Below are 12,099 nucleotides of genomic sequence, written 5' to 3'. Positions count from 1 at the left end.
AATCACAATATCCTTTGTTTTCTGCGATCAGATCGCAGGCAGCAATTCACATGCGGGTTACTCGGTTTGTAGCGGTCATATTACGTACAACAACGGCATCTTATAGAAATACTGTATCTTATGAAGAAAATGGTAATTGTTACAAATAGCAGTTAATTTTGTATTGTTTGATTTGAATGGGAAGAGAATGACAGTCTAATGCGAAAAACATTTTAAACTATAAATGCTCTTTAAAAAAAGAAGCTCTTCCTCTAATAATACAAAACTATTTCTAAATCATACCGACTTAATACATGAAATAGATTTAATGCTTATGTTTAAATTGTTGAGTTAACGATTTGAAAATTGAATACCAAAAATGGTGTATTATTATATAATTCTTTAACACTACACTAAAAACAAATCAGGCTGATTTTGAAGTACACATGCCAGTGATGTGGAAAATACTAAAACCTTTATTTTTGAAATTTATTTTAATTGATGAAATCAGTGCAACCAAATAAATCAGTGCAACCAAATGTCAAAAATGATCTTCAAATATGCATAATGCACGCACACACACACACACACACACACACACACGAGAGAGAGAGATGGAGTCTTTAAAAATAGCTTTTGTCATTTTGTATATTTCATAAGAAAACAAACGGTCTGCAAAAAACGACAGTATCAAAAGGACATTAACCATAATATATCTATAAAAATCTGCACAGTTACAAATGATGCAAGCCTCAAGTAATTATGCCAGTTACATTAAATTAAAATGGTCCCCAGTTGGCTATATAACAGAAAGGCCTAAAGATGCAGCATATACATAAATACTGTCAGGCATCACAGCAGCCTAGCACAGTAGGTATATTCTGATCGCTGTTATGCTACGCTGTGGATTCTGGGGTGAGAGTTGCGGTGGTGTTGATGAGGTCCCGGGGAAGGCTCTCTCTGGCCTCCTGCATCCGTTTCCGTGCCCTTTGGAAAGCCTCTGGAGGAACAATTACATTCCGTTAGACCTTTTAAAACGGACCCCAGTTACAATGCACTGAGCCTCAGTCCAAAGGGAATGGTAGCCGATGCCTGGTTTAAAATGGCTCCCTATGATGATTCATAACATGAATCAGAGTAATCTGCATCTTGAATGCACTGTCTGAGGGCAAGCAAACTGCATCATGTGTTTGGCAGCCGTAAGGGATTTCAATATGCAGTATTCTTCGTGAAATGTATTAAATTGTAGAATCAATTAGTTTTTATTGTATAGCTCTGAGAACCTTTTTTTCGTCATCTCAATATACTAGTTGAGATTGAGTCTTCCCCTTGTGCATTATCACTCAATCGTTTAGCTATACTGCAACTATACTCAAATGTATGTGAAGGATAAAGGAACAATGACCAAACACAACCTTCTTCTTACAAGTAGTCTGTGCTGACAGAAATTTGATTGTAGATATCCTGAATAGGCAGTTATAACCGCAAACAGTCAAACGGGTTAACACCACCAGGATATGATAGTTCCTTTCATGTCCTGAAAGGTCATAATTTCAAGACTGTTATCTCCTCGCAGCAGGAGGAATAAGGCACTTTTAGGCACTTTTTTAGGCACATTATTGAAGTCTTAAACCACAATACAATTTCAGTGTGCACATACGAAACTCAGGGGGGCAATTAAAACGGCTAAACCAGGGCTAAAAGTATGTACCAGGCTTTAGCAAAGAAAAAGATTTGACTGGAGAAGGACCTCACCGAGCACATTGTAGACGGATCCTTGCTGGCTGAAGCCTCCCAGCTGGTCCAGAACATTCTGCCTCCTCTTTTTCAGCGAGCTGGCGTCAACAAAGGCTCTGTAACAAAGGGAAAGCCCACAGGTGTGAGATTAGCCACCGGGGACTTCCAAAGTAATGTACCCAACGTAGACAACATCTTGTGAAAAGCACAAATTTTGAGAACCTCTAACCTTTATACAAACTAATTTTGCTCCTGTCCTTAATTTGCACATGCAAGTATTCTTATATCATATCATATAGCATATGGTCTGGACAGCCTTAGACTCTGCTGTGTCCTGAAAGCCTCTCACCTAGCATGTTGGATACAGTGCAGAGTGAAGGTGACACTTCCTGTGGTCTCTGTGCGGAAGCCAAACCGGCTCAGTCGATCCCCCTTCAGGTGACAGACGAAGTGAAAAAGAGATGACAAACCTTATAAACCTTGAAGCATAGAAGCAATACAATATTATCTCTGGAAAATTGTGGAGGATTATTACAGTTAATCTTTATCAATCAGGCTTTATTTTTTGCATATGAGAATAGCTTGCTAAGGAGCAAAATATTACTATCCAGTCACTTCAAAGGATGTAACAATATTTGCTTTGCTTATTAGCTGGAAAAGTAAAGTGGCACTCCCATGAGGCAATAGTCTACTCTTGTCCCGACAAGTCTGGGTCACACAAAGACATGTTGGCACGCTCAACTCCTCGTCTTCCTCCAAATGACGTCACCACCATCATTCCATTCGGGAGGAAAGTACATGGTAAATGTGAACGTGCCGTTGGACAGGAATGCGGTCACACTGCAAGGGAGTGCCCGAGAGTAAACAAAATGGCGCACACGCGCATGATGCTTCTGACGTCTCGTGTCACTACGAGAGTGACAGGTCATTTTGAGGGCCCACCTTGAAGGTCCCTGGCACCCGCACGTAGCTGCTGTCCTCCAGCTCCGGGGCCCCGCCGATGAAGAAGCGCCGCAGCTCCGCCACCGTCCCGCACTGCAGGGGCCTCCAGGTGCTGCAGGTCAGCGAGTGGCAGCCTGGGGGCGCCACGTTCAGCACGCACACGCACCGCTTATTTTTTAAACATACGGCCCTTTTAGACAGCTGGATATTTACTGACGCAATTTCAGTTAAGTACCATGCTCAGGGCACAAGGCACAGCCACAACGGCCCACCAGGGAATCAAGCTTGCAACCTCATAAGTTACAAGCCTCCAGTTCCCTACTCATTATCATATGACCACATTCACGTGGTGACAGCAAACTGCTGCTGTTGAGGGGTCCATGTAGACACAAACTATTGGTGCAGTTCATAAGAATAAAACAGCTACTTTAATTCACCGAAAATGCTAGTCCCATGCATCTCTTCCCATCCTTGTTTCCTTAAGGCTTCGAAGTGCAGTAGGGGCGAAATGTGCTTTCAAATGGTAATCGACTACCTCCAATTTGTAAAATGCCTTGGGGATGTATTGTCTGTACTGTAAATGACTGTATAGCCATCGGGTAGTCAAAAGAGCATCCACAACAGACTCAGGAGGATAAGAGAGAATGCCTCAATAAAGGCAGCTCCACATAGCCGCTTATGGTCCAGTAACTCTATCCCCTCCATCACCCTTAACTCGAAATATAGACCAAAATCCCTGAAGGGCCCACAGCATGCAATGCACAAGTCTTACCAGGGGTCGCAGGGATGACCAGGTAGCCATAGCCTTCAGCCCTGTACCGCTGCCAAAAGTCCAGGGAGAGGACCTCAAAGTATAACACCGGCCACTGGGGAAGGGACTCTGTGGGCACATTTCAAGTACACTTATTATCACATGACTTACATTACATAACAATTACATTATTACTACATTGATCACATTACATTCATTACTACATAAAGACACACACAAGTAGTGCAGTGTTTCACACCTACTAGGACCGGAAGCCCCATCTTTAGGTCATATTTCTATGACTAGAACTCAATAGAACCATTAATATCCAGTAGAAGAAAGGTTATCGTTGGGTTTGTAAAGACCAAGTGTATTTTTCGCAAAAAGGCTATTGCCTGTAGCATGGCCTCACCTTCTGTCTCATCCTCTTTCCTGAAGAACGCCTCAAAGTTGAAAGGGTGAGAGAAGAAAGCGACATTGTCCTAAAAAAAAGACAATGTACGTTGTACAATGTATAGAATATATATATTTATTTTCTGAATGTCCACACTTGTGCATCTAAGCGCTCAATCATGCAAGTCAGCTACCGTAACTTGCTGCCTTAACCAAACCAAGTCAGAATCTCAATTCTACAATTAGTTGTCATTTCAAGAGGACAGAAAGACCCTGACAGGTTGAGGCTCATCAGGAATAGTCCTGGGTAGATTGGATCCACTGCCATAGTTTTTACCTTGCCGAGGGTGCGAGTTCGACAGGTCTGTGTGACTCCAGAAAGAGACTGAAAGGGCAGATTGGACCAGTCTAGATGAAACAGACAAACAGGCTGAATGTTAAACCACCTAAGATTTTTGAAATGCAAAATTCAATACACTAGACGAGTTGACCCGGGTTTCATACACCGCGTAATGGCTGTGGTTACAATGAGCTGTCAATCATTGAGTTGATTCAGCAAATCAAAAGGCTTTGCTATCCACAGCAAGGGACAATAATTGGTTAAATTCAGCGAGAGACTCACACCATGTGCTAGCCCCTCCCCTTTCTAGTTTCATGAGACGTAACGTCACAAGATTCGGGTTACTGCTGACTCAGCAGTGTGAGGTGAGATTTCCCGCTGCATAGAGATGACTTACTGTTGGGTAACTCCAAGAAGAAGTGGATGTAGAGGTTGTCGTACTCGTAGCCCTTGGCTGACACTGCAACACAGGCAAATGCAGACGGTTCAGAGTAGGAAAGTTCTCAGGCTTTGCGTGGGCAGAATACACTGGGAAAAGTGTTTTAAAGTTGTAATGAGACTTCAAATCAAAGTCGAAAATATTAGCCTGCTTTAAGTTGCTGTTTGCTTGGCAAGTGAAATTTTCTTACCCCCATTGGCTCATTTTGAAGAGTCAAACTCTCACCTCATTGGCAATATTTTTGTCTTACTAAGCAAAACAAGTAATAGAATGAAGATTTTGCGTCAAAATATGACTAAAATACATTTACTTCTTTTTTTTGTTCTGTTTTTTGCAGTGTCTGTTAAAACTCAGGAAAGCAGAATTCCTGGAAAAATCCTTCTGACTATACTCACCTATCTCTCCATTGACGAGTAGGCGGAGAATCCCTGGGGGAGGCTAGTGGAGAGAGCACACACAGATGATGAAAACAGACTGTAATACACTTTGACAGAATAATCACTTACGTCATGTTTAATTCAAAACCTTATTGCACAGAATTAATGTAACTTCAATAAGAATGACATGTGATGGATATCTCAACATTGAATTAAACATTGCTTTGGAACGCAGCATTGGCACTTAATAATTTAATGAAACTATAATACAGGGTCAAGCATCCAAGGAATTTTCAAAATTGATAAAGAAATGAAGAGTGGATTTCATATTCATCTGGGTTTTTCCTGCTCTGGTATAGACATAAAACAGAATACTTTATGGTCTCCTGTATGATCCAGTCACACAGGAGCTTTGATGAATCTCCACAGCAGCGCCAAAACAGCATAAAGCATTTGCCTTATTAAAGCATTATTAAAGGATTAATAAAAAACATGCTATTTGACTTTTTCAAGATGATTCATTACAGTATTCAAACAATACATACCATTTCAAAGTCTTGGCCAACGAGGCTGTTGAGGTAGTCTTTGTGACGAACATAGAGCTGAGGGGAAGAAAGACCAAGGCTTGTATTCATAAAGGCACTCAAAGCATGATCCAGGATCAGTTTTGCCATTTGGTTCATAATGGGTAAGGCTAAGATATGGACAGTGAAACCTGATCCGAGATCAGCACTCAATGCAACAGCATGCGTTCTGCATGATGCTCATGGGGGAAGAGCCTGAATCCAAAGCGACTTACAGTTAGACTGCCCAGGGGACAATTCCCCCTGGAGCAATATGAGGTTTAGGGCCTTGTTCAAGGGCCCAACAGCTGTATGCATCTTATCGTGGCTACACTGGGCCTTGAACCACAAACCTTCCAAGGTCCCAGTCATGTACCATAGCCTCTGGGCTACAGGCTGGCCCCCAGCACTCACGTCTTTGTACATGTGCTGCTCCCGCTCCTTCTCCTCCTGGTTGATGTCTGCAGACGCATTCTCCAGGGTCAGGCGCCATACCTCTCGCTTCTCCCCCTCCGTCTCCAGCCTGTGTGAGAGATGGTAAATGGTAAATGGTTGGCATTTATATAGCGCCTTTATCCAAAGCGCTGTACAATTGATGCTTCTCATTCACCCATTCATACACACACTCACACACCAACTTACTGCCTGAGCCATGTCGCCCCTGACTGCCAACACTGACAGTCTCAACGCCCCGCCCTCCGTACTCAATAACAGTACTAAACTTTACTTATAAAGCCCTTTTCAAACACTTTCCAAACAGCTTTCCAAATAAAATAACAAATTGACCATAAAATGAAAGTAAAAGGAAACAATAAAAATAGAATACATGACTTTGAGAATGGTACTGGGAGAAAAATAACATCTCGGCATTACAATTTCTATCCCTCATATTAATTAACAGGCATAATATGGTTATATGGATACAACATTCATACAAATGGTAAATGGTATAAGGCTTTATAATTAATGCCTCTCATTCACACTCACGCACAACGCCAACAGCGAAAGGCTGCCATGCAAGGTACCAGCTCGTCGGGAGCACTGGGGGTTAGGCGTCCTGCTCAGGGGTACTTCGACAGACCCAGGGTGGGATGACTGCTCTTACCTCCTAAGCTAATGTTGCCCCCCATACTATATAAGAAATATTTGTATAGATGTAACACCGCATACATGTATAGATGTAACACAGTATAGAGCAACTTGATTTACCTATAGGACCCTTTGCTGTTGTTAAAGTCTGGCTTGACTGTGATGACTCCGTTACTGTCAGCTTTCACAGTGCATAGCACATGCTCGTTCTCCTTCTGACCCAGTCTGAAACACACAAAGACCAAGTGCTCAGCAAACACAATAATATCACCTGAACAGCAGCACAGGAATTCAACAGTCACGTAGTTCCTCAGAGTGCATCTACAGAGGACATTCATGGCCCAGACTTGTGGATAGAAAATTGGAGAAAATAAGGAGAGCATTACTGGAGCGTGACTCACCTCCCATATTGCCCCAGATCCCCCATGATGTACATGGTCTGCACTGGTGTGCTGATAACATGGCTGTTCTTCACAAAGTCCTCCGATGGCTCCCAGGTGACTGGCCGGTTCTTTGTAACATTACCCTCCCTTCAGAACACAAGGCCACACAACAGTGAACAGGAGTTTGGGACATACTAGACACCGGCATCAGGGAAAATTCCATTTCAATTCCAGGAATTCATTGATATTCAATTCATGAAAAGAAAGATGCCTAAAAGCTTTTATTAATTAAATGAATGTCAATTACTTTCATGAAGTGACTGACTTGAAATTAAAATGGACCCAACTCTGACACCCAAAAACATGGTTGTCTGATTTGGAGGTCTTAAAAGGAATACACCAACATCTTTGTTCTGAACTTCAGTTTTTGCCTTTGCCAATTCAAAGCCAACAATGAGGCTCACACAAAAGCCTGAAGTCTAACAGCTAAGGCTATCTATACTTAGGATGCACCGCATGGTGTAGATTAAAACACAGCATCTTGCTACATCCAGACAAAGCCCTGGGCATTACTCAGATTATCATTAAAACTGAAAACACATTTAACCAGACTCAGGCATACTAGGATATAGTCAAAGCTGTGATAATTGTTTTACAAAGAGAAGGGTCTTTGTTACAAGGAATTACAAGTCTTTGTAACTTTGGGTGAGAGAACTCACACACGTTGTCTCTCTTGTCTTCTGTGCCTAATGTTAGCCATTCTCTCGACCAAGAAGGTAGGTGTTGCCTGGGACGGGGTAAGCAGACTCTGATAGTGTTGCTGTAACAACAAAAAAAATCTTTAAAGCACTTTTGTACAGTAAAGACAAACCAGAACCCCCAGCTACAAGTTGAACTGTCAAATTCTTACAAACTTCTCTTCAGACCCAGTGTCTGGCTCCCAAAGTAGAATAAGTTAACAAATAGATGTTTGTGTACAGCAGTGTTTCCCAATCCTCTCCTCAGTATCCCAAGGAGACTTGTGTTCCATCTCAAGGACATCTGATGCAGTTAATCAAGCACTTGATTAGTTGTATCAGCTGTCCTTGAGATGGAACACTTCAAATACCTGGAGCGGCTTTGGGGTACTCGAGGAGAGGTTTGGGAACCACTGGTGTAGAGTCTGCAAGATAGAAGAACGAGAATCCAAACGAGGCATCTTTTTACAGCCAAGATTCCACAATTTCACACTTTGAATCTTCAACCTTGAAATAACCCAACAACATCCCTTAGAATACAATGTGCAATGCAAAATAATGTCCATCGTCCAGGTGGAATCGCTATTATGATAAGGTGACATAGAATGATTGAGAGCCCACCTCTTCCAAGTTGGTGAAGCGGTCATGGTCGGTGTAGGTGAATATCCGGTGGTTCCGCCTTCCCCCGGCCCGCTCCAGAGCCGTGATTTCACCGTGGTACTGTCGGTCCAGTGGGCTTTGACACACTGATTCCATCCGGAAAAAATCCACCTCAAACTGCAAACAGGTACACCACATTTACATTTGCCAGTTTTTATTGACTGGCAACCCTATGTTGGTGCAACACTAAAAATATGATACACAAAATATATAGATGAATTTATACCTGACTGAACAGCTTCTCCTGCCAGCCTACTACCTGCTCTTCCTCATCATCACCAGCTGAAAGAAGAATGAGGTAAATGTAATTAAACAGACTGACGCCAGCACATTGCCACTGCGGCTGGACCACTGGAAACGTCAGTACCTGATCTGGCCTGACTGTTGAAGGTGTCCAGTTCGATGACGCCCCTCTCCTGTTGTGCCGACACTTGCTGCTGGAGCTGCTGTGATAGGACTGCGGTAGAGGTGACACGCTGGATCCGTACCCTGGGAAGCAGGTACACCGAACATAAAAACAAAGAAACCACCTTTTCACAAAGCAAGCATACCTCCCTATTCAAAAGGTATGCTCCTTTAAGGAGGATATCCAGGGGATATCATGAGGGGCAATTACTAATACATGTTAAATGATAACTAGATTCTAGTTCCATCAGAGAATCACAGAAATCCAGATGATAGCTAGACTTTTTGAGTTACACTAGTATTACAAAGTATTACATCTTTGTAAATTTGTATGTAGGAATGCGTCTGTATGTAGAATTCATATCTGGTCTCAGAAAACACATTTTGGAGATATTTGGTCCTAGAGATGCACGTTTCTTCACCGGGACTAATTTCTTTTCTCCAAAAGTAAATGGTAAATGGCAAATGGCAAATGGCAGGGATTTATATAGCGCCTTTATCCAAAGCGCTGTACAATTGATGCTTCTCCATTCACCCATTCATACACACATTCACACACCGACGGCGATTGGCTGCTATGCAAGGCCCCGACCAGCTCATCAGGAGCATTTGGGGGTTAGGCGTCTTGCTCCGGGACACTTCGACACAGCCCGGGCGGGGATCGAACCGGCAACCCTCCGACTGCCAGACGACTGCTCTTACTGCCTGAGCCATGTCGTCCCATAAATGTACAGTGAAATTACGGCCTCGAGGCCTCCGCCAACCAGTCAGCTGTGGGTTACATCCCTGTCTGTCCGGACTCATATAATACATGTAGTGAAGACTTTGAAGAAATTTAAGAAAATGTATTCAGTGTATTTGTTTGTGAAATGGAAGTTATCACTATATTGACATGTATGATTTCAGAGAATAATAGATCACCAAACAACAAGCAAAATAACTGAAGATCTTTTTCTCAGCTACAGTGGTAAGCGTTTGACCTTTTGGATATAAAATGTCATCACTTCATAATTTTATCCTATTTGACATTTGTGTGAAATTTTGTCATAATTAGCGTATGGAGTTACGGCCAGGCGGCACGGATGGTGCAGTGGGTAGTACTGCCGCCTCACAGCAAGGAGGTCCTGGGTTCGAATCCCCGTCGGCCGGGGCCTCTCTGTGTGGAGTTTGCGTGGGTTTCCTCCGGGTACTCCGGTTTCCTCCCACAGTCCAAAGACATGCAGGTTAGGCTGATTGGAGAGTCTAAATTGCCTGTAGGTATGAGTGTGTGAGTGAATGGTGTGTGTGCCCTGTGATGGACTGGCGACCTGTCCAGGGTGTATTCCTGCCTTTCGCCCAATGTATGCTGGGATAGGCTCCAGCCCCCCTGCAACCCTGTTCAGGATAAGCGGGTTAGGATAATGAATGAATGAATGAATGAGTTAGTTATGGCCAAAAATGTCCACAACAACCTTGACCTTTGACCACCAAATTCCAAACAGTTCATCCAGATGGACGTTTGTCCCAGATTTGAAGAAATTCTCTCAAGGTGTTCCTGAGATATTATGTTCATGAGAATGACGTGAGATCGCACAGTGACCTTGACCTTTGACCACCAAAATATAATCACTTCATCATTGAATCCAAGCTTGTTCCAAATTTGAAGAAATTCCCTCAAGATATCATGTTCACAAGAATGGGACGGACGGACAGACAATCCAAAAAGATAATGACTCCGAGGCATAATGAGAGTCATCTCTCATTGTGTAAAGATAAACAAGTTAGGATTCATAACATTAGCTGAAATATGACCTATGGAAATATTTGGAATATTTGGCCATTTATAGCGCATTTAGACCCATCCGGAAACCGATGTCAGGAATTTAATGTGATCTTCTAGTTTGGATAGCCTATGTTAAAGTTACATCCTTAATCAAGTTTTCTACAAAAAATAGCTTTTGTTTATACATTTTCAATATAGTCACTGTGGACTATTCCTCTTTTTAAAATATATTACAGCATACGTCCTTGATCAATAAAAAAATATAAAAAATCTGTTAAATTGGATTTATTGTTTTGGTATCCAAATGCTACTTGAAAATATTAACTAATTTCAAATCGCAGTATTAAGAAGTTACTTGCATGTTTTATTGTGTAAGTTTGAATACAAAGATGTTGTGATTCATTCACTTTATTGGTTTCTATTACTCTCACCTGGGGTACCTGTATGATGGTTTTTTCTCCAACCACAATTGCAATCCCGGATTTTATGACGATATCTTTTTTCTAAATTAAGTAAATTACTTGTCATGTTTTGAGGAATTATTTACCCTCTTTAGCACATCATGTCTCACATTGCTATGCATAAATATATTATCAAACTGTAAAACACAACGTTAACTCGGATTATTTACAAGGAGCAATGGTGCCCTGAAAATTAGCTAACGTTAGCTAGCCGAGGTCAACTGTTTGATAACGTTGTCTGGAAGTTAGCTGGGATAGTTAGCCAACCTTGTCGATTAAGTATACGTGACAAAATAATTTTTCAAATTTGTTTATTAATTTGTTGTATTGTTTCCTAGCTAACCGAGCTGTTAAATTCCCCAATTATCTGGCTAGGCATCCACCGTAGGCTAGCTGTCAATACCCTCTTCGGAAAATCATGTGGTTAGCAACCGACCTAGCAACCAAAAATCTGAGAACATGCAACGTGCACCAGCAAAACCTTCACAGAAGACCACAGTATTTTTCCATGTTTAGGTTCTGTGTTCCTCCCTGACTCCCAAAATATCAACATTGTATTTATTAGCTTGCTATTCAGATGGCTAAATGGCAAAAATAGTTCTAGACTTTTCATTGCCATTTTTTGTTTTAACGCTAGGCTAGCTACTTTTGTAAACAAGACAAATAGCTAGTTGGTTACCTTATTTTCAGGTTTTTGACAGCATCCCTTGAACGATAAACAGCTTCACCGGTATCAGTGCTCCAACTATCCGCCATACCTAACGTTAGCCACTTCCCAAGCTACCTACAACGATGTTGTGCCTAGACAGCTTCCTATTTTAGCTACATAGCTAGTCGTCTTTACCCCGACTTATTGTCCGGGCGGGAGGAGTTAGGGATCTAATCAGATGCCAGTTGATTTAACAAAGGTTAGCTAGCCAACATTGGATTATTCTCCGCTAATTCTAGGTATCCAGACAAACATAAATAAAATAATATTATTCTTAAAATTAGATTTTAAGAACAATTCGCTTATTTTTCCCCAACATCAGTGGTTCTTTAACATTGCCGCTGTCACAGTTGCAAAAATGTTCTAGGAAAT

The 12,099-nt window shown here is 41.9% G+C and overlaps 1 protein-coding gene across 2 annotated transcripts; it reads right to left on the bottom strand.

Annotated features, from left to right (window-relative positions):
• Window positions 1-609: 609 nt before the first annotated feature.
• Window positions 610-11,872, bottom strand: mks1 (MKS transition zone complex subunit 1). 2 transcript variants are annotated; one of them, XM_061249264.1, is made up of 18 exons: window positions 11,698-11,872; window positions 8,758-8,879; window positions 8,617-8,672; window positions 8,352-8,507; window positions 7,713-7,813; window positions 7,012-7,140; window positions 6,731-6,835; window positions 5,936-6,044; window positions 5,504-5,560; window positions 4,977-5,019; window positions 4,540-4,602; window positions 4,140-4,210; window positions 3,822-3,891; window positions 3,431-3,538; window positions 2,659-2,792; window positions 2,066-2,148; window positions 1,735-1,832; window positions 610-979 (listed from the first exon to the last, which is right to left on the bottom strand). In XM_061249264.1, the coding sequence occupies exons 1-18, from the start codon at window positions 11,772-11,774 to the stop codon at window positions 876-878; spliced, it is 1,686 nt and encodes a 561-aa protein (XP_061105248.1). In that variant the 5' UTR covers window positions 11,775-11,872; the 3' UTR covers window positions 610-875. The 2 variants fall into 2 exon arrangements, with proteins under 2 accessions (XP_061105248.1, XP_061105249.1); XM_061249265.1 differs by lacking the exons at window positions 8,352-8,507; window positions 8,617-8,672; window positions 8,758-8,879; window positions 11,698-11,872 and adding an exon at window positions 7,904-8,022.
• Between the last annotated feature and the right edge of the window lie 227 nt (window positions 11,873-12,099).

This window comes from Conger conger, chromosome 7 (assembly GCF_963514075.1).
Source record: "Conger conger chromosome 7, fConCon1.1, whole genome shotgun sequence".
Lineage (NCBI taxonomy): Eukaryota > Metazoa > Chordata > Actinopteri > Anguilliformes > Congridae > Conger > Conger conger.
This window is presented reverse-complemented; position numbering and strand designations above follow the sequence as displayed.

Excerpts from the sequence above, each read along its gene's own strand:
- mks1 (XM_061249264.1), bottom strand. The coding sequence starts at position 11,774 with ATGGCGGATAGTTGGAGCACTGATACCGGTGAAGCTGTTTATCGTTCA. Across the intron at positions 6,836-7,011 it reads GATCTGGGGCAATATGGGAG|ACTGGGTCAGAAGGAGAACG; the intron begins GTGAGTCACGCT and ends TGTGTGTTTCAG. Across the intron at positions 980-1,734 it reads ATCCGTCTACAATGTGCTCG|AGGCTTTCCAAAGGGCACGG; the intron begins GTGAGGTCCTTC and ends TTGTTCCTCCAG.